This window comes from Staurois parvus, unplaced genomic scaffold (assembly GCF_062004578.1).
Source record: "Staurois parvus isolate SC_StPar_1 unplaced genomic scaffold, SC_StPar_1.0 ptg000267l, whole genome shotgun sequence".
Classification (NCBI taxonomy): domain Eukaryota; kingdom Metazoa; phylum Chordata; class Amphibia; order Anura; family Ranidae; genus Staurois; species Staurois parvus.
The window spans coordinates 5,738,054-5,760,764 of NW_028318063.1; the positions used below are offsets into that span (position 1 = coordinate 5,738,054).

Here is a 22,711-nt window from a genome sequence, read left to right on the forward strand (position 1 = left end):
ATCGAATTTTTGAATAATTCGCTCATCTCTAGTTCTCAGCATTAAAACACCAGAGAGGCCTGATAAGAACAGAAGTAGCCAATAGGTCGATGAGCTGTTGTGTGGAGCAGGGCTGTTTGTCTGTTGAGACACTGCTGGGCTTCTTTGATCTTGTTTGGAACTCTGGAGCAGCCAGAACTTAAAAACCCTGTTTATTCAGGCGGGAATCTGAAGCTTTGATTTGTACCAGTGTATGGACTGTTTTGTTTGTTTTTGCTGAAGATGAGCTGTTTTGTTTGCCCTTCTTGGAGAACATGGCTGCCTAGTGATCCAAAATGCCAAAATATCACACTATATCTTTATATAGTGTGATATTTGGGCATTTTGGATCACTAGCCAGCCATGTTCTCCAAGTCTTTCCCTTAGTTTCTTTTATAAAACTTTGCAAACAAATAATCTTTCTTATTATTTAGACTGTGTGAAAGTTTGGGAGTCTTCAAACCATGGTATACAGTATATGGAAATTGATCAACCCTGATTTTCTGACTGCCTATCTTGTTTCTTGAGGCCCTAAAATGCCAGGACAGTACAAACACCCCCAAAAATGAACCCTTTATGGAAAGTAGACACTTGAACGCAGGGGTAGGCAACCTTGCAGAGGTTAAGGTCTATATGGACACTATGGAAGATATCAGAGGTCCCTAGGGGGAAAGGTGGCAGAGCGGCAGTGTTTAAAACTTCACATCACTCCCCCCCACAGTAGTATCCTCTGCCCTCTTTCACATCACACACACCCCTGCTCCCCCACAGTAGTGTACTGTGACCCCTTCCCACAGTATTATCCTGTGCTCCCCCACAGTAGTGCCCCATGTGCCCCTGTACAGTGGTGTCTTCTGACCCTTTCCCCTCTAGTAGATCTTGATTGACGACTTACCGACCCCCTAAGGTATTTAGTAACAGAGTTTTTTGAAAAATAAAGAAAGTACATACATATTTTTCCACAAAGTTGTCAATTGAACCAGCTGTTTCGCACATGCAGCATAGGCATACCAACAATTATACCTCAAGACACATTCCTACTGTATACTCCTTCAGTATGGGCATAGACACATGTGTGAGACTTTTTGATGTTTAAATGCAAAGAGTGGCCCACAATCAAAGGAACAGCTTCAGGCTTTCAAGGGGTATAAATTACACATATGAGTTCCTGACTACAAATCACATTTCTTAAGGCCCTGAAGTGGCAGGGCAAGAGAAGTACCCACATAATGACCAAATATTGCAAAGTGGGCCCTCCAATGTATTTACTAAGAGGCACGGTGAGTCTTTTGATCAACTAATTAAAGTTCATATTTTTGCTACACTTTTTTTTGAAAAATTAAGAAAATGACAATGTATTTTTTTTAAACAAAGTTGTCAATTTATAAGATTATATTTCTAGCACACACCATGAGCATACTTAGAATTATGCCACAAAACATAATCTGATACGCCTCCTGAGTATGGGGATCCCTCAAAACTTCACTCTTAGCTATCCCCATGTCTTTTTGGAGATAACACGTATTCAGTGACTGAGTAAATAATCAAATTCAAATCCTGTACATTCTTCTCCATAGCAAAGGCTGAAATCTTTCAATAACAAAGTTAGTTATCCATAACCACAATGTTTATCAGACTTGTTCTAAAGTTGGAAAATCCAATCCAAAAAAGTTTCCACCACTTTACTGGGCATATCAGCTACCTCCTCATCATTCCAGTCCTTGTCTGCTTCATTCTTCACATTCTTGTCCAAGAGTTCCAAGATCTCTTTGGGGACATTAAGGCTGCATCTAGTAAATTAATTCTAACTTTCAATAGTCAACTCCTCAGTGGAATTCAGTATATAAATATTCCACATTTTCAGAGAATAGTAATTAATGATTTATACATTGAATGGTATAAGGTTATTATTGGTGTAATGAAACAAAAACAGAAAAGGTAGCGCTATTGTCAAATTAAATATACAATTGTGATAAAAATTATATGTGAACAAAAAAAGGTTCATCCTTCTGCTCTGTGAAGACGTCAGGTGACAAAATGTGTAGGGTGGAGCTTCGGACTGACGTCACTACATTCTATAAGCGGCCGACGTGCCCGGCTTCCTGCAATGATTTTAATGAAATGTGTTTGTTGCTAGTGTCGGCTAGACACTGTTCCATGTGAGTGGATTTTGATGAGTTTTTATGAATAAATGTGTCAAACGGTATCACACGATCGTCTGCTTTGTTCTCTCTTTCCTTTCTGAGCCTGTGCATAAAAGTATTTGGAATGCTGTGTGGAGGATTTCGCTTCCGATTTCATAGATCTGCAGAGTATTGCTCCCAAAGAGGATATATATTATTATTATTATAATACAGGATATACAGTGGGGCAAAAAAGTATTTAGTCAGCCACCAATTGTGCAAGTTCTCCCACTTACAAAGATGAGAGAGGCCTGTAATTGGCATCATAGGTAGACCTCAACTACGAGAGACAAAATGAGAAAAAAAATCCAGACAATCACATTGGCTGATTTTGAAAAGAATTTATTTGCAAATTATGGTGGAAAATAAGTATTTGGTCACCCACAAACAAGCAAGATTTCTGGCTCTCACAGACCTGTACCTTCTTCTTTAAGAGACTCCTCCGTCCTGCACTCATTACCTGTATCAATGGCACCTGTTTGAGGTTGTGGACAGGTGTCTTTTATACTGATAACAAGTTCAAACAGTAACACTCCAAACTCCACTATGGTGAAGACCAAAGAGCTGTCGAAGGACACCAGAAACAAAATTGTAGACCTGCACCAGGCTGGGAAGACTGAATCTGCAATAGGCAAGCAGCTTGGTGTGAACAAATCAACTGTGGGAGGTACTCAACAGATGGAAGTATGACAAGAAGAAATGTCAAACAACACAGGGTTAGGACTCAAGTGGGTTGATAAACCACTGCTGGAGAATGTCATACCTTAGACTGGTCCATTATGACATTCTGGGCATGGACCCTTTCCAAGAAATTATATTTAAAATGCATCAAGTCATACAAAAATGGTCTGACAAAGTATTCTTAGTTCAATACTTTTGTGACAGACATTTTATAGTTCTACTATAGTTTATGTCAAGTAACAACTGAAAATTATTTTGTTTTTCAGGATGTGATGTATATGATGTAGGAGATCTACACTTTGCCCAAGTTCCTAATGATAAGCTGTACAACAACACTGTTAAATACCCACGTACAGTTGGCCTTGCATGTCAAGTGTTGGCTGATGAAGTTAGTAGAGTAGTAGCAGCTGGTCATACCTGTGTAACTTTGGGAGGAGATCATAGGTAAGTCTGTTTACTACTATTACAAGCATGAGCACATGGCATTCCTCCTAAATTTTCCAGGACAGGGACAAAGAACCAAAATGTAGAAGTCACAACTTTTTTTATTTTATTATTTTTTGCAATAGCAATAAAATATATAAATGCATCTCAAGTGCATTAAACACCTTTGCAAACTCAGATTTTACCGGATTTAGTAACTCTAAACTTCTTGATTTACATGTGACATTCTATTAAAGCGTATCTGTGGTCAAAATGTACAATTATATATTCATTTTCACATTGTATTTCAGTTATTTCTAACCTACTTCTATTATTCTAAACAAACTTGAAGTCTGTAAACCTAGTGAAGATCCCCACACATTTATGTCCTTGAATTCTGTGACATGTATTTACTGTGCCCTGTGAGTGGGCACTGCTGTGTCACACTGCCTTCTGAACTACAGAGGTACTGAGAGCAGGAATTTCAGGGGGTGGAGTCAGGACCAGAACCACAGTTTGCAGGCAGCAAGGTACCATGGGGTATGTAGTCCTTATAAACTGAAAGTAAACTGCAGAGGAGAAGCTGCAAAGCACACAAGAAATCCAAGACGTTGTGGAAATAGTTGGCCAGCAGACAGGCAGAACTCACCAAGAAAAGGTAGATCTTTCATGCTTACATTGTTTGTATAGTTATTACAATGCTGATGTTCTAAAATTGAAGTGTATGCTATAACCACAGAACTCCTTTATTATGCATAAAATCTGAATCTGATGTTTGCAATAATTTAAATGGTGTCATAAATACACTCTTCACACTTGGGAGCAATTATACACAACTGAATATATAAATCTTTGAAATCGAAACCTAAAAGTGTGCACCAACAAAAAAGTTACATTTTTCCACTTTGATCAATTAATACAATGTTTATGTGTTCTTTTAATATTGGAAGAAAAAAAATAAGCTCTTCATATTCGCTTGAGTGAATAAATACTGAGCACCTCCATATTATAACTATCAGACAAAGTTTTGGGGATTATTAGTTTGCCATTGATGACATTTTCCTCCCATTATGTCATAGGTGACACATTCAATTCTTGCTGCACAGAAATAAAGTGTTTTAAGCTGGTCAGTTTAAAAAATCCTAATGTACTAAATAGAATTTAGCCAACTGAGCTCCCATGCCTATGAATCTTTATGGAACAAAGTAACTTTTACATTTTAACTATGGATATATCAGCAACAACTTTGTCATTAATTATAATACCTAAAAATCATATATATGGGGACCAGAAATTCTTTTTGACCTCGTTGTAGGCTGTCAATGTAGAAAAAAGTGCAGATTTTATCCAAAAAGTGTAAAATTGTAGTGTAAATCTGTGATTTTTTTTTATTTATGAGTACACAAAAATTATGTTTCTGGTACAAAGCATGACAAAGCTATTTACAAATTAAATAAATCATTTTACATACTGCCAAATTGACACCTAGGTCCTAGTAATTTCACGCGGTAAGTGAGCCTTTGGTCTTCCGATGATGTTTTAGGGCATACAAGTATATGGCATAGGTTTAAGGTTTTAAAAAAATAACTAAACCCAAGAAACAAAAATGTAACTTATTGCAGCCTACAATACCTAGATGTGGTGGTGCAATAGTATCCTTGTCACATCCTGTAAGCTGCAGAGATAAAAAATAAATTCCTTCTTAGCTGCCTTCATTAACTATTTCAGCTATTTGAATGTATTACCTATGTCCAAAGAGTGAACCCTTAAGCACAAGCTGATGGCTGCAGAAGCCTGTGCCTATTTTCTTCAGCTGGCTTCCATCTTGAAAGTGAAAATGATGCAGTGGCTGTATAGCCGATGATCACTTTCACAGTGTGGGCGGCGCTGTGTCCCCCTTGAGTTTCCTGGGCTCTCCAGCTTTTATCAGGAGCCCAGGACCACAGTTGCCGACTTCAAGAATGGAGAGCAGGGGGAAGCCTGAGGCACATCCATGCCTCAAGCTCCACTGTACTGAAAAAAAAAAACCCTGGAAGCAACCATGATTTTGTACCTTCCGTTTTCAGGTTCTCCATTTCCTGGCCAGTACAGCCAGGGGAGCATCTAACTGAGCAGATCTGTACTTGGTTAGATGCTGTGAAGGGCAGGGGACATATTAGGTTAAGTTAGACCCCTAATGTCCACATAAAGAGATCCTGCCACCTGCCCTGGCTGTCACTTGGGGTTTATTATTATTAGGTTCAACCTTACAAAAATTATAAGGACCACGATCAAGCCACTTAGGAGAAGGTCTGTAAGTACGTAAACCTATAGAAAACACTGCACAAAAAATAATAGGTACAACTACTCATGAATAGGTCTTGTCAAGTAAGTGGTTTGGGGTGGCAAAAACGGGCAGCTGAGCTGTGGTTTTACTGCCCACTAGCACAGGAAGAACTTGGTTGGGTAGCAGAGTGGTAGAAGAGCATAAGGATGTCATCTAGGCACTTCTCGCCCATTAGAACAGAGCTCCCCTGCTTTACCAATCAACTCCTGGGCCTTCTCTTTACAATTCTTGCAGCTCTCCACATGGTCAGCTGTGCTCAGTGCTCAATGAGGAAGCCGACAGCCTCAGAGGGATGCTGACAGTGGAGGCATTAAGGGCCAGATAGGAAAAGCCAAAGGCCAGATGTGGCCCTGGGGCTGCAATATGTCCAGGTCTGGTGCAAACGGATACCAGCAGCAGCACATCAAAACCATCCTTCTTCTTGATCCACTGGGAGCAAGAATTATCTTATATGCTCTCTGATGAGCACAGATCCAAAATTCTTCTTCAGACTCATAATCCCTCTATCAATACAAATATATCAGTGGGTAATTTTAAACTATGAGCTTGGTGGTACAGGGACCCAGTACACTCAAGCAGGTTAAACACATGGGTTTTTCCAATATGCTGGAGATGTGGGCAGGCACCTCTTCCATATTTGCACTTATTGAATCTTATTGGAAACAAGATCACTGATCTCAATAGTGATAACAAAACTATGCCTTCCATTGCATATCCAAAATGACTGATACTATACAGTTGCAAGAAAAAGTATGTGAACCCCTTGGGATTATGTGGAGTTTTCCATGAATTGGGCATAAAATGTGCTCTGAATGTCATCTAAGTCCCAACAATAGAAGAACACAGTCTGCTGAACATAATACTACACAAACATTAGATGTTGCCATGGTTTAATTGCACATAACATGTAAACATTCACAGTGCAGGGAGGAAACAGTATGTGAACCTTTGGACTTAATAACTGGTTGACCCTCCTTTGGCAGCAATAACCTCAACCAAATGTTTCCTGCAGTTGCAGATCAGACCTGCACAACGATCTGGAGTAATTTTGGACCACTCCTCTTCACAAAACTGTTTCCAATATTCTTGGGATGTCTGGTGTGAATCGCTCTCTTAAGGTCATGCCACAGCATTTCAATCGGGTTGAGGTCAAGACTCTGACTGGGCCACTCCAGAAGGCGTATTCTGTGCTGTTGCAGCCATTGTTTTGTTGAATTACTTTGTATGCTTTGGGTCATTGTCCTTTTGCATCACCCATCCTCTGCGGAGCTTCAGTTGGCGGACAGATGGTCGTACGTTTTCCTGCAAAATGTCTTGATAAACTCTGGAATTCATTTTCCCATCAATGACAACAATCCGTCCAGGCAGCAAAGCAGCCCCAAACCATGATACTCCCTCCGCCATGTTTTACAGTGGGGATGAGGTTTTGATGTTGGTGTGCTGTGCCTTTTTTTCTCCACACATAGTGTTGTGTGTTCTTCCCAAACAACTCAATCTTGATTTCATCTGTCCACAGTATATTTTGCCAGTAGTGCTGTGGAACATCCAGGTGCTCTTTTGAAAACTTCAAACGTGCTGCAATATACTTTTTGGACAGCAATGGCTTCCCCCGTGGTGTCCGTGTGTTTTATATTGGCTAATATGTATTGTTTACTCGATAAGTATTAATTTGTCAGATAAAAGATATTTGTTCAAATAAAATGTTGATCTTTTAAAAAATTGGTTTCTTTGTATATACTCCAAGGTTAAAAATCCCATAAAATGTAAGGTGTAACTCTCTCTATTGTGCAAATAGGGATGATGGTCACCATACCCTAAGCTACACTGAATGACCTTTTTATAGTAAAACAAGTTATACTATAAAAGCTACAATTTCTGGGGAAATTGTGTGAAGTGTCTTGTGTTCAGCTCCCACTCTAGTTTTGAACATTCCGCCATTCATTCCAATGGGACCAATTTCACCACAAAAATGCTGATATTTCGTGAACCATGTGGTGAAACATTCCACAAAGTAATAGCACACCAATCGGGAACAAGCCGCACGTTTCGGTATATTACTGTCTGTAGTGTAAAAACTGTGGGAGAAGTTAGGGTGGTAAATTTGGCCATATTAATAAGAATACAGTTGCAAGAAAAAGTATGTGAACCCCTTGGGATTACGTGGAGTTTTGCATTAATTGGGCATAAAATATGCTCTGAACGTCATCTAAGTCACAATAGAAGAACACAGTCTGCTGAACATAATACTACACAAACATTAGATGTTGCCATGGTTTAATTGCACATAACATGTAAACATTCACAGTGCAGGGAGGAAAAAGTATGTGAGGCCCTAGCTTAATGACTTCTCCCAGAGCTAATTGGAGCCAGGAGTGAGCCAACCTTGACTCCAATCAGTGTGATGATATTGGATGTGTTGCTGACAGCTGTCCTGCCCTTAAAAACACACACCTGTTTTGGGTTTACTGGTTTCAAGAAGCACTGATGTGAACCATGCCTTGCAGAAAAGAGCTCTCAGAAGACCTACGATCAAGAATTGTTGACTTGCATGAAGCTGGAAAGGGTTACAAAAGTATCTCCAAAAGCCTTGATGTTCATGTGTCCACGGTAAGACAGACTGTCTACAAATGGAGAAAATTTAGCACTGTCGCTACTCTCCCTAGGTGTGGTCGTCCTGTAAAAATGACTGCAAGAGCACAGCGCAGAATGCTGCATGAGGTAAAGAAGAATCCCAGAGTGTCAGCTAAAGACCTACAGAAATCTCTGGCACATGCTAACATTTTTCTTGACACATCTATAATAAGGAAAACATTAAACAAGAATGGAGTACATGGGAGGACACCACGGGGGAAGCCATTGCTGTCCAAAAAGTATATTGCAGCACGTTTGAAGTTTTCAAAAGAGCACCTGGATGTTCCACAGCACTACTGGCAAAATATACTGTGGACAGATGAAACCAAGATTGAGTTGTTTGGGAAGAACACACAACACTATGTGTGGAGAAAAAAAGGCACAGCACACCAACATCAAAACCTCATCCCCACTGTAAAACATGGCGGAGGGAGCATCATGGTTTGGGGCTGCTTTGCTGCCTCAGGGACTGGACGGATTGTTGTCATTGATGGGAAAATGAATTCCAGAGTTTATCAAGACATTTTGCAGGAAAACGTACGACCATCTGTCCGCCAACTGAAGCTCCGCAGAGGATGGGTGATGCAACAGGAAAATGACCCAAAGCATACAAAGTAATTCAACAAAACAATGGCTGCAACAGCACAGAATACGCCTTCTGGAGTGGCCCAGTCAGAGTCCTGACCTCAACCCGATTGAAATGCTGTGGCATGACCTTAAGAGAGCGATTCACACCAGACATCCCAAGAATATTGCTACATTGAAACAGTTTTGTGAAGAGGAGTGGTCCAAAATTACTCCAGATCGTTGTGCAGGTCTGATCTGCAACTACAGGAAATGTTTGGTTGAAGGTATTGCTGCCAAAGGAGGGTCAACCAGTTATTAAGTCCAAAGGTTCACATACATTTTCCTCCCTGCACTGTGAATGTTTACTGTCCTCCCATGTCCTCCCATGTACTCCATTCTTGTTTAATGTTTTCCTTATTGTAGATGTGTCAAGAAAAATGTTAGCATGTGCCAGAGATTTCTGTAGGTCTTTAGCTGACACTCTGGGATTCTTCTTTACCTCATGCAGCATTCTGCGCTGTGCTCTTGCAGTCATTTTTACAGGACGACCACGCCTAGGGAGAGTAGCGACAGTGCTAAATTTTCTCCATTTGTAGACAGTCTGTCTTACTGTGGACACATGAACATCAAGGCTTTTGGAGACACTTTTGTAACCCTTTCCAGCTTCATGCAAGTCAACAATTCTTGATCGTAGGTCTTCTGAGAGCTCTTTTCTGCGAGGCATGGTTCACATCAGACAGTGCTTCTTGAAACCAGTAAACCCAAAACAGGTGTGTGTTATTTAAGGGCAGGACAGCTGTCAGCAACACATCCAATATCATCACACTGATTGGAGTCAAGGTTGACTCACTCCTGGCTCCAATTAGCTCTGGGAGAAGTCATTAAGCTAGGGCCTCACATACTTTTTCCTCCCTGTACTGTGAATGTTTACATGTTATGTGCAATTAAACCATGGCAACATCTAATGTTTGTGTAGTATTATGTTCAGCAGACTGTGTTCTTCTATTGTTGTGACTTAGATGACGTTCAGAGCACATTTTATGCCCAATTAATGCAAAACTCCACGTAATCCCAAGGGGTTCACATACTTTTTCTTGCAACTGTATATATGTGAGATAACAGTAAGTGGTCTTGCTAATTTGTTATGTTGACGTTAGCTTTTGAATAATACATTGAAAAGTTACAATTAGGCTAAATGTAATAAATCTTCGTAAGCTGCTTAGCGCAAGTTCTATTTCTTTGTCCCATCATTATAGGAGCCCCAAGTTGTTTCCAAGACAAACTTTTCCAAATACAGATTTTACCGAGCAAGGATTTCTTTCTTGAGGATGTTTTGCAAAAACATCCTCACTGGTGGTTGTTCTAGACATTGTGCCAACTAATTGTAAAAATAGAGCCAGTTGTGTCAGGTCTGTTACATATGTACTGTAGATTCGTCAAGAGCCAGAGAAAAATATTCAACCTGAGCTGTCAATTTCTGCAATTGCTGTCCTAAGCTTTGTACTAGGCTGTCAATCTGTTAGCGACAGTACTTCTTGTTAAAGAGGTATCTTTGAATGTTATTGTCTTCTCCAGCTAGATGACCTCAGTAGTTTTGACAATATACCTTTTGACAAATTCCTCTTCAGTCACTTTAGAATGACTGGCAATAACTTGGGACAACACTGCAGCTCCCATTTACCCTGGAACACTATATGCTTCTCTTTCATTTTCCATTTTACTCTGACAAAATCCATTTTGGAAAATAAAAACTGATATTGATAGCCCAAGAGCACTTTATGTACCTCTCTGTTGTCCTCCTAAATTCAGACAGCCTTGCAATTCTAAGGCCTAATGTGTCTTTCCATCTAGGAGACACTGTTTTGCCCGACTCTTTCTCTTTGCCTGGAACTGGTGTCTGGAGTCTGCTGTGTGTTTCCTGTCTGCCCACCACCACCACCTTTGCAGAGCTAATAAACAAACTATTGTCACAAAAACTATCGACACATGCCAGAATCAATATTAAAAGATATGAACATACAGCAGGTAGAGGACAGCATTGAAAATACACAAATATTTTTATATACAGATTTGGCAGCGACATTAACAGCTTCCCGTCTGTCCATAGCCTATAAACGGCGAATGGAAAGCAGTACTGATGTGGGCTAACGTACCTGTACGTCATCCTTCATCGGCGACTCCTGCCTGGCTCATAGAGCGTGCACCCAGGAGCCCGGCAATCGGTATGTCACCCAGACACAGCGGACAACATTACCGCTATGTCCCAGTGATCACATGGTGTTTTACCATTTTGCTGTGTCCAGTCACATCAATCACATAGTAAACCATTTAAAGTGAAAGTAAAGGTCAGTTCTCTCTGTTCTCACTGTGAGAGCAGACAGAACCGATGCAACAGCCTGTGAGTGTACAGCAGCCTGTCAGGCTGCATGTACACTCAGACTATAGTGCCAGCCTGCCCCAGTGTCCTTGATCACTGCCTCAGTGAAATGTAATTAAAAAATGCAGCCAGCCCCTGTCACCTGTCCCAGTGCTCACAATGACACTGCCATAGACCATACCAATGTCCTGATCACCATCATACCAGCGTCCTGATCACCGTCATACCCCATATCAGTGCCATGATCACCACCATACCCCATACCAGTGTCCTGATCACCACCATACCCCATACCAGCATTCTGATCACCACATATGCCACACCAGCATCCTGATCAACGCCATACTCCATACCAGCATCCTGATCACCACCATACCCCATACAAGTGTCCTGATTACTACCATACCCCATACCAGCATCCTGATCACTGCCATACCAGCGTCCTGATCACTGCTATACCTCATACCAACATCCTGATCACTGTCTTTCACACACTAAATAATATACGTTGTTTGGGGTTATTTTTACAACCAGAAATGTAGCAGAACACATGTTGGCCTACATTTATGAAGAAAGATTATTTATTTGCAAAGTTTTATAACAAAAGCGTACAAAAAAGTTTTTTTTTTTTCAAAATTTTCGGTACTTTTTCATTTATATAGCAAAAAATAAAAAACCCAGTGGTGATCAAATACCACCAAAAGAAAGCTCTGTCCCAAAAAAAAAATTATAACAATTTCATATGGATACAGTGTTGCATGACTAATTGTCACCTAAAGTGTGACAGCGCTGAAAGCTGAAAATTGGCCTGGACTGGAAGGGGGTGAAAGTGTCCGAACTTGAAGTGGTTAAAGCCACAAGTCCCCCTGGAGAAAGTGCACTTTGGCAACACTTATTTTATCTTTCAGAATATTTTTATTCTTTTAGAAGTAGCCTGTATACAAAACAGCATCATAATCTAATTAATTTTGTTGTCCTCCAACTGCTACCTCACCCATGTATAATATCCAGGTTTTTGGAAGGGTGGAAAGTTCTCCGTGAAGCCTGTCCATCTTCCTCTTCTTTTTCCTCCCCTCCAGCTGTTGCTCGGGAGGGGGGCCCTCAACATAGAAATTTAATTATATGACAAATAAAAAAGTAAACTGAAATGAATGATACGCCGCATTTGTTCTAAAAAAGATGTTAGGTTCTGAAGAAGACACTTGTCTGATTACACATTACACAGGTAATTGGAACTGGTAAGTCATACATCACAGTTATGTATCACACTACAATATTTACCAAAAGTCTATCTTCCTGCATTTAGCATTTGCAAAATCTTTAACTAACTCATCAAACTATATAATCTTGAGGACACTGATCTCGACAACCAGTAGGTACAGAGCACTTAGTCTTTCATGGGTCATCGTGATTCTCAGATAATTCTTTATCAGTGTCAATTTGCTGAACAAACTTTCTCCCAAACAACTAGTGACCATCATGCTCAAATATATTCTAAGAGCTACAGAAACACCTAGAAAGGTATCAGCAAGCTCTTCATCATGTAATAAAACTGCCTGTTGAGATGGAGATGGTGTAATTAAACGAGCTATACCATCTCAATGATCAAATGTTTAATCAGTTGATCTGATGGGAAGGAATTGCCAATTACTTTCCCTCTGAAGGTCTGAGACCGAGGACTGAGAATATAACATAAATTTATTCTAACCTAAGGAGTAGAGTTTACGCCACATGTTTGTGAGTCTGCAGAGAGAGAGCGTTAACAATATACGGTCTAGGAGAGCAAGCTTCATTAAGCATAGTTAGCTTTATGTAAAATATTTCTGAGCATCGTGGTGGCAAGTTCCTTCTCTTTTTTAGTTGAGTGGGCGGCATTGACGTGCACAGGAAGTGGCGTGTATGGATCCATTCGGGAAATAAAAAATCACTTGTAGAAAGTCTGGTCGAAGGATTCGGGACATGGAAAAAAAACTTGCGTTAAGAGTCAACTTCACTACTACACTTGGTGCAAGACACGTAAGGAAGGTCCTCTACTCTCTGCCGATTTTGTCCAACACTCTGCTGTGTCATTCTGACTGAATTCCAACCCAAGGCCACACCTGTCCAAAATTTTACCAATCCCGTAATTCTGCACAAATGTTGCTAACAAGGTTTTACCCTATTTGAGATTGTGGAGTGTATGGATTCGTTCAGGAAATAAAAAATCACTTGTAGAAAGTCTGGTCGAAGGATTCGGGACATGGAAAAAAAAACATGGGTTAAGAGTCAACTTCACTACTACACTTGGTGCAAGACACGTAAGGAAGGTCCTCTACTCTCTGCCGAATTTGTCCAACACTCTGCTATGACATTCTGACTGAATTCCAACCCAGGGCCACACCTGCCCCACATTTGACCAATCCTGTAATTCCGCACAAATGTTGCTAACAAGGTTTTACCCTATTGGAGATCGCGGCGTGTCAGATTTGCTTCTTGACCCAGTAAGGGTCAAGCGAGGGAGAGCTCCTATTTCATGTTTCTCACTCCAATAAATCAATGCTGGTCATTAGCGTCACTCCCACATGATGGGGTCAGGGCTGTTGCCTGGCACTTTCCAACATTTCTCAAACTTTTCCCTTGTCCCACACACTTGTCTCTTGTAAACAAGGCAATACATTCCACTACACAGTCATATTAAAATGAACATCTCGAATAGAAGAATAATAGAAGTTGAAATGTAAAACATTTGCCAGAAGCTCTAATCCCTTTCTTTGCTTCTGAAGTCAGGCCTTAACTGTTCCGTATTCTGACACTCATGCATACTTTGTTAATTTTTTTCATAATAAAACAAATTTTATAATTATTACATTTTTTTAATAAAGGAAGTCTGGGGCCGGAGGGCCTGGGGCAGTGGTTCCTTTTGCCCCTTATAAATCCTGCACTGCTTCCAGCCCCCTCCTCCTCTGTTCTTCCTCCTCGGCCTGATAATGACAGCACTGGCACACATGCTTAGGCCAATGTTATCTCCAAAGTGGGTCGGCTGTGTTTGAGCTTTTTGTTTTGTTTTAGCCTTGAGAGTGCAACCTTAGAAAATGTTTAAACAGTATCATAGTTTCCCCATCACCCACAACTCCATTTCCCTCAAGTGTCTTATACACCCTTTTTCACCTCTCCATGTCTTCTTCCATGTGACTTTTATTTCCTTTTCTTGTTTATGGGATATATAATTTTTGCCACCACAGTCTTCATAGCCTCTCTACCATCTCTCTTGGTTTCCTTTTATAATCGGACACATTTGTACCTAAATAAATCAGATGGCAGGTCTTTCTCAAGACTAAATAATGGGGTTGATTACTAAAGGCAAATAGGCTGTTCACTTATCAAGTTAATTTTTTCTTAGCTTAGTAAATGAGGTGAAGCTCTGCTGACTTCCACTATGCAATCCTGCTAAAGCAAAAGTACTTTTCTTTTTGTTTGCATGTGATTGGGTATTCCTTGCAAAGTGAATTTGTACCACATTCACTAAGATAAGGGAAAATTCCCTTGCAAAGTGAACAACCTACTTAGCTTTAGTAAATCAACCCCAAAGTCTGATTCAGTTTACCATTAATCTCTGAAGAGATTAAAAATTCTGTAATGATTGAGCTGTCTTTATTTGCCCCAGTGTGTTATCTAAGATGTAGGAAGTAGTTCTAGGAAATAGTCCTTTCTATGAGAACGAATGACATCTCATTCAATATCCTAGCCAGTTTAGATTTAAAGCCTATAGCATGTACTTTAAAATATATACAACTTATATTTATATAAAATATATACAGCTTTGTATCCTCAATCTCCTTGGGTCTCTGCTTTTTAGTAGATACTCTGTCATAATGGCCACGTCCCACCATAGCTTAATTTATTTTAGGAATTATTTATGTACCATTTTAAACTTTGTAGTCAACTGCTTTATTTGTAAAAATGTATCTATTAGTGTTCCAGTATGTAGTGTCCCTGTCCAATGTTCTTAAACATCTGCAACCCTCATGCCGATTCACTAAATGAATGCACTATATACCCAATAGCTTGGGGGGAGGACTGTTTTACTCTATAACATGTCTTTACAACAAGGGATGATTTAACTAGAACTTTAGACAGTAATCAAAAAGCAGTTACATCATAAGCACTGACCATGAGTGCAGGAAAGATTCCTCATTCCATCTCTTGCTGCTTGAATTGCATATATACAGTACCGTATTTGCCGGCGTATAAGACGACTGGGCGTATAAGACGACCCCCCTACTTTTCCTGCTAAAATTTAGTGTTTGAGCTATACTCGCCGTATAACACTACCCCTCTTCCAATGCACACCAGTGGCAGGAATAGTGCCCCATCATTGGTATCAGTGGCAGGAATAGTGCCCCATCATTGGTATCAGTGGGAGGAATAGTGCCCCATCATTGGTATCAGTGGGAGGAATAGTGCCCCATCATTGGTATCAGTGGCAGGAATAGTGCCCCATCATTGGTATCAGTGGCAGGAATAGTGCCCCATCATTGGCATTAGTGGCAGGAATAGTGCCCCATCATTAGTATCGGTGGGAGGAATAGTGCCCCATCATTGGTGTCAGTGGGAGGAATAGTGCCCCATCATTAGTATCAGTGGGGGGAATAGTGCCCCATCATTGGTATCAGTGGCAGGAATAGTGCCCCATCATTAGTATCAGTGGGGGGAATAGTGCCCCATCATTGGTATCAGTGGGGGGAATAGTGCCCCATCATTGGTGTCAGTGGGAGGAATGGTGTCCCAACATTGGTGTCAGTGGGAGGAATGGTGTCCCATCATTGGTGTCAGTGGGGGGTGGAATAGTGCCCCATCGTTGGTGTCAGTGGGGGGGAATAGTGCCCCATCGTTGATGTCAGTGGGGGGGAGGAATAGTGCCCCATCGTTGGTGTCAGTGGGGGGGAGGAATAGTGCCCCATTGTTGGTGTCAGTGGGGGGGAGGAATAGTGCCCCATCGTTGGTGTCAGTGGGAGGAATAGTGCCCCATCGTTGGTGTCAGTGGGAGGAATAGTGCCCCATCATTGGTATCAGTGGGAGGAATAGTGCTCCATCATTGGTATCAGTGACACCAATGATGGGGCATTATTCCTCCCACTGACACTTGCTGACCCTGTTCTCGTATGGTGCTGCTGCAGCCAGCATATGTGGTTGCAGCAGCACCTCTACACTGACCACTTACCTGCTGGTCCTGCACTCGATTTTCGCGGGGCCGCTTGGCTCCACCCCCTCGCCGGTGATTGGCCGCCTGTGTGCCTTTCCTGAGCTACAGTTCTTGCGGCCAATCACTGGTGAGGAGGCGGAGCCAGTGGCCGAACTGAAGGCGCAGACGCGCTTCCTGGACCGGATCGTCGTGGGACCGGAACCAGGTAAGAAACAGCCGCTGCCCACCCCTGTACTTAGTGTCCCTTCCATTGGGGGAAGGGGGGGGGCGGCGGCGGCAACGCGCCGCCCCCCTAAAAAGTGTCAGTATGCCGTATACCGGCGTATAAGACGACCCCCGACTTTTGAGAAGATTTTCAAGGGGTAAAAAGTCGTCTTATACGCCGGCAAATACGGTACATTATTACAGCATACTCATCAATCGCCTGGGTCCCTTCTTCTAATGTTTTTTACTAACAACTTTAATTTAGTCTTAAAGTTGGAGGTGGCCAGTAAGCAGGGTTTTTTTGTAATGAGGAACCACCACACAATCAGGTTGATGACATGTGCCAAGTACATGTGAATTTTCTTTGCCAATGGTGACATTGGCACTAATGATCTTGCCAGGATGAAGGTGGCCTAAAATCAGCTACCTCTCAGCCTGGGCCTGGAGAGCTACCAGGAACTCTGATGTAGTGTGGCTCCTATTCCCTAGTCAAAACAGCATGAGAGTATTTAGCCTGAGATGTTACATATGCTTTGCGGTGCTTGAGGGAAGGGGGGGCTACATGTTCCCAGTATGAGGCAAATGAGGAGTGGATATACATGACTACACTGTCACCAACATACCAGAACCTGATGGCACCACTAGGTTAAGTAGTGTGCCCCATCCTGCAATCTTCCCAGCCGCAAGTAGAATGGCCCAGTGTGAAGTATATGTCATGCTTGCTGGACCATGTGTCCAAAGTCATGTATACCCTGCCACTGACAGCATTGTCCACAGGTGGATGGCAAGAATGGTGGCTTGAGCAAAATAATGTCAACTGAGTACCTGCAAATGTGTCATACTCATAGAAGGGGGCTAATTCCATGAGCTGCAAAGCCAGCTGTTTTTCCAAGCTGGGTTTAAACTGTGGAAGGGGGTAATTTGGGGACGTTTTGTCTTCCACTCCAGCAGCTGCAGAACAGACACCTGCTTTGGCAAAGAAGCTACTGGAGATAGCCACTGGGTAGGTATAAGATATAAGTTTAAACCTTCACATAATGTAATATTTTACGTGTAAGGTTTGTCTGTTTAAATCATGCTGCACAATGATTTTTCTTTTGTTCTAAGCATTTGAAGGGTGTGGTAATTGTACTGCTGGCTAGCAACTCTTTTGATCCAGAGATTAGCTTCACTACATAGATTCACATAGGAAAGCTAAATTTTGAGTCCATTCAAGGTTCTTATTTTAACTGAAGACCTGGTGAATGGGAATTTTTTTCTGACCCCTAAAACGCCTAGGCTGTTTTTTAGTATAAAATTATAAATTCATTTGGACTGTTTTATCCTTTGGTCAGGCGTTCCTTATATTAGTGCATTGTCCTGCCAGACAGGGTTGTGCTGTGTGGCAGAGCTGTGTGCATATCTGGACTGGATGCCCAGAAATACAAAAACAATTCCCTTATATAGTAAAGAATTTGCGCTACCCCACTAATCAAACAAACAACAAATAGTAAACTGATAACAGACCTTCACATCCAAAGAACAACTATCATGGTATTAACTACAAAACTGTGAAAAAGAATTAAAGTGTTACTAAACCCACAACAGTAAAATCAGTCTGTATATGCAGTAAAGCATGCTTGTTATACTCACTGTAGAACCTAAGGGGTTAATCTTATCCATTGTGTAAAAAGGACGTTTGACCTTGATTTCTTTGATCCTCCTTTTCTTCCAGTGTCTCCCTCTTATCTCCTGATAAGACATATGGTGTAGAGACACTACACATGCTCAGTTTTGTTTGGTGTGTATTGCTAGAGAGTTTTTTTTTTCTTTGGAGAGTACATGTGATCAGAATAGGGCCAATCAGCACTGCCCAGATGGGGTCAGGGGTTCTACATCCTCCTAGAGAAAACTCCTTAACCAGTGCTCTGCTAAACACTGCTAGAAGTCACAAGACTGCTCTAACTACTGATGGGAAAAGGTATTTAGCAGTTTATATTTACTAAAATAATTGCATTTCCATGTTCTGTCTACTGCTGGAGACGAGATATAGTGAATGAAGGATCCTGGGTTTATTAACATTTTAATATATATATAAATAATTAAAAATATGTGAATCAATAATAAATCAAGTGCAATATATGTGAACACATTATATAACATATCCCCCCATATCTGTAAACAAACAAAAGTGAACATAAAAAGAAAAATAAAACAAGATAATGAATATTCAGTATATGATACCTGAAATAAACACCTGACAGCCCCACTAACCCCGAAAAACCGTTGATGTGCAATATTAAATAAACAATATTCAAATATTTATGACTGTGATAAAAATGAATAAATAAATGTGATAGCAACATAAATCCAGTGCTAAAAGTTAACCACAGCATAAATGTCCAGTATAAGTCAAATAACAAAACAAGCTGCGTTCCAGGCTTCCACAAGACCAATAACAATAAGTCCAATGACAGATCAAACTGTGTGTTAGACTTCCACAAGACAGTGAGCACCAGTGGGCCCAATACACCATGTGCACCTCCACCACATGAATTGCGCCCTTACCTTGGTCATTGACCCATAATTTATAGGTCAAAATGCACTCTCAGCTACAAAGGTCAGCTTGCCACTCTTGCCCACCAGATAGAATGATCCACCTAACACTCTGGGTAATAAGAAGGCTTCCACAATCCAGGATGAGGTGCGCACTCATGAAAGGAAAAAAAGGAGAAAAACGCCTCTCATAGTGTAATAATTTATTAAATAAAAGCTTCCCATATGCAAATACAATATTGACATGCTGTTTTAGAGTCCGGTTACTTGTTTTAATGTAAAGTCATTTCCAGGTCATTTATTTTACAGTTATGACAATACCATTGTTTTAATCAGCGATATATGTTTGTTGTATTACTTCTTGGCAGACTGAGATTTTGCTAAATCTGGTTTTAGACTGTTTTTATTTAATATTTTTGTTTCAACATCTTTATTGCTGTATTTTACATTGTTATGTAGATTTTCAAATGACTTTATAAGTTCTCAATTATAGTTTTTTAATACAGAATTGTTATATTTAAATATAGACTGTGGGACATGTCTGTGGAGCGGTGTGTGTGACTTTTGCCAGGCATCCACTGATGGTGAATCAGTCACTTATTTAAAACACATGCTCAAGGATTTTCCTGCTGTAGGTGTTTGGTGATTGTCAAATTCTCTCCTTAAATATCCTGCTATGTGAGAGACACACACTATTATAATTTTAATTATTTATAAAAGTACTTTTAAGGTTGTGTACATCCTTTTTGAAACAGAGACACCTCCTTTGCTAGGGTAAATGAGTTTGTAATTCCACCAAAGTTGCTAAATTATCCTTCAACTTGCCCATTTTTTACTCAATGGAGAGACTGCATTGGCCTCTAAGACAGCAAGCAATCTGGTCAGGAAAACTGCACAAAAGACTGCCAGTATTTTAATGGGACATTGTGTTTTAGTACAATATTGATGGGGGATTTTTTTTGTAAGAGTTTAATTTCAGTGCTCTGTTATTATTCTAAACATTTTTTATTCTGTGTTAATATTGCAGTTTGGCACTTGGCACTATTAGCGGTCATGCTCAACTCTGTTCAGATCTATGTGTAATTTGGGTCGATGCACATGCAGACATCAACACCCCACTGACTACCTCTTCAGGAAATCTCCATGGACAGCCAGTGTCCTTTCTCTTGAGAGAGCTCCAAGACAAGGTAAAGCTAGAGGATTGTAAAATAATTTTTTCATTACCTTGTTGGGGTGGGCAGGTTTATCAGGTAAAATACACTGAGGCAATGTGTAAGCTAGCTGAGGCTGTGGTAGATGGAGCCACATCAAGTTGGTCAGGCGCTCCTTCCATTAGTGCATTTTTTTTCTGGTTCCCTCTCCTGCCAGACAGGGTTGTGCGGCAGAGCTGTGTGCATATCTGGACTGGATGCCCAGAAATACAAAAGCAATTCCCTTATATAGTAAAGAAAAAGATTTGCTCTGCCCCACTAATCAGACATGCAACAAATAGTAAACTGATAACAGACCTTCACATCCAAAGAACAACTATCATGGTATTAACTACAAAACTGTGAAAAAGAATTAAAGAGTTACTAAACCCACGACAGTAAAATCAGTCTGTATATGCAGTAAAGCATGCTTGTCATACTCATTGTAGAACCTAAGGGGTTAATCTTATCCATTGTGTAAAAAGGATGTTTGATCTTGACTTCTTTGATCCTCCCCCTTTCTTCCAGTGTCTCCCTCTTATTGCCTGATAAGACATATGGTGTGGAGACACTGCACATGCTCAGTTTTGTTTGGTGTGAGAGTTTTTTTTTGGGGGGAGAGTGCATGTGATCAGGATAGGGCCAATCAGCACTGCCCAGATGGGATCAGGGGTTCTACATCCTCCTAGAGAAAACTCCTCCTACAAGCTTTAACCAGTTCTCTGCTGAACACTGATAGAAGTCACAAGACTGCTCTAACTGCTGATGGGAAAAGGTTTTTAGCAGTTTATATTTACTAAAATAATTGCATTTCCATGTTCTGTGTACTGCTGGAGACCAGATATAGTGAATGCAAGATCCTGGGTTTAGTAATACTTTAATATATATATACTAAACAGGTTGGAAGATGGGTTACTTCAGTTAGAAGCAGTGGTAGGGGCTCACAGAAAAGGAAGACCAGTCCTGTGTTTGAGTACCAAAAAGATTTGCCAAATTGGGCCTGATATTCCTGTGTCCAGTCTCCTGTGTGTAATTTCCTGAAGGGAAGCTAGTCGGCACTGACCGATTCAGATACATGTATTTGCACCAGCATCTAGCAAGAACTAGGAGGCACTTGTGCCACTGTGTGCCCTCATGCCACCTGTTAGCTTTTACCTGGTATGCCTGGAATGGGCTGGTGTAGAAAACTCCAGGGACTTCTGCCCAAAGTGTTTGCAAATTTCATTGTTGGTGTGCAGCTTTATGTCAGGTTAGCACTCTGTCTCCAGGTCTGATGCTTCCAACTCTCCTTGCTCCCATAACTGGTCTTTATAAAACTGTTGGACTTCAGGCCTTCTTTCCAGTTTTTTTTATCAAGGTCCTCATAGCAGGTTCAAGTCCTGTGGACACCGTGGCTTATAGGTCAAAGAGTAAGGCCAAGCATAACATTATTCCTGTTGAGGAATGTACTTTATGGCTCCTGTAGAGGAACCAAATATGTTATATTTCCAGACCACTTTTGACTAAGTTGTTGGTCCTTAATTTCTCATTATCTAAGCTTCTCAGCAGTTGTATCAGAGAGCAATTAAAGCTTTCACATGCTCAGTTGCTTTGTGGGTGGAACAGAGTAGTGTGCGAGTTCCTGATGCCTAATGAGTGACACCAGTGTTGGAAGTCCAGTCACAATATTCCCATTGCGCATGTTTCTGAAATAGACTGTCCAGTATAGCTGGGTGCTGTAGTGATCACAGGTTGGGCAACGTGGGCATTCAATGTGAAGAAAGGTCACCAGCACACCAAGAATCCCTCAAGCAGGCTCAAGGTTTTGTTCTGTGGTCACCTAATGCAAATTAAGGCTTTTTTTAAAGTTTCAGAGCCACGCAGGGCCCCTTCGTCAGGTAAGTGACAAATTGCAGTACACAACAATAGGTATTTAACAGACAATCCACCAATCAGTGCAGCAAACAGAGGTAAACCCCGCCCCCTGATGTCACAACGACACCATAGGTCCGTCGGTCTTGGAAGAACTCACTTTTCGAAACAGGTTTATTGGTAGAACCTGATGGTATCTATCTTCTGACATGTTGTTTAAGAAAGTTGATGATCGCTACTCCCAAAGGGACAATTCAGAGGTGGAATCCAGGCCTCAGCCCCGTTTGACACCAACCAGACAACACAGCATCAGAAGAAAGGGTCTGGGCCCTTGACAGTACTACCTGCCAGGTTATTGGCAAGCCATGGGGAAACATTATTCAGTGGTTGAGAAAATCATCCCTCAGGAGGATCGGGGCCGTTCACTCAGCAGTTTGTTGATTTCTGGTAATAGCTTTGATCTTTCTCTGGGACTGAGCCACTGCTATAATTTTATTGCCACTAGTGGGGGGACAGCCACTGGATCCTCTCTTTGTGTTTCTT

The 22,711-nt window shown here is 41.0% G+C and overlaps 1 protein-coding gene across 1 annotated transcript in view; it reads left to right on the forward strand.

The window, feature by feature from the left end:
* The window catches only part of ARG2 (arginase 2), a 126,998-nt gene that overhangs the window by 15,398 nt on the left and 88,889 nt on the right, over window positions 1-22,711 (forward strand). The window contains exons 3-4 of the mRNA XM_089681504.1: window positions 3,149-3,326; window positions 20,155-20,314. Coding sequence (XP_089537630.1) covers window positions 3,149-3,326; window positions 20,155-20,314 — 338 coding nt within the window. The remainder of the gene's footprint in view (window positions 1-3,148; window positions 3,327-20,154; window positions 20,315-22,711) is intronic.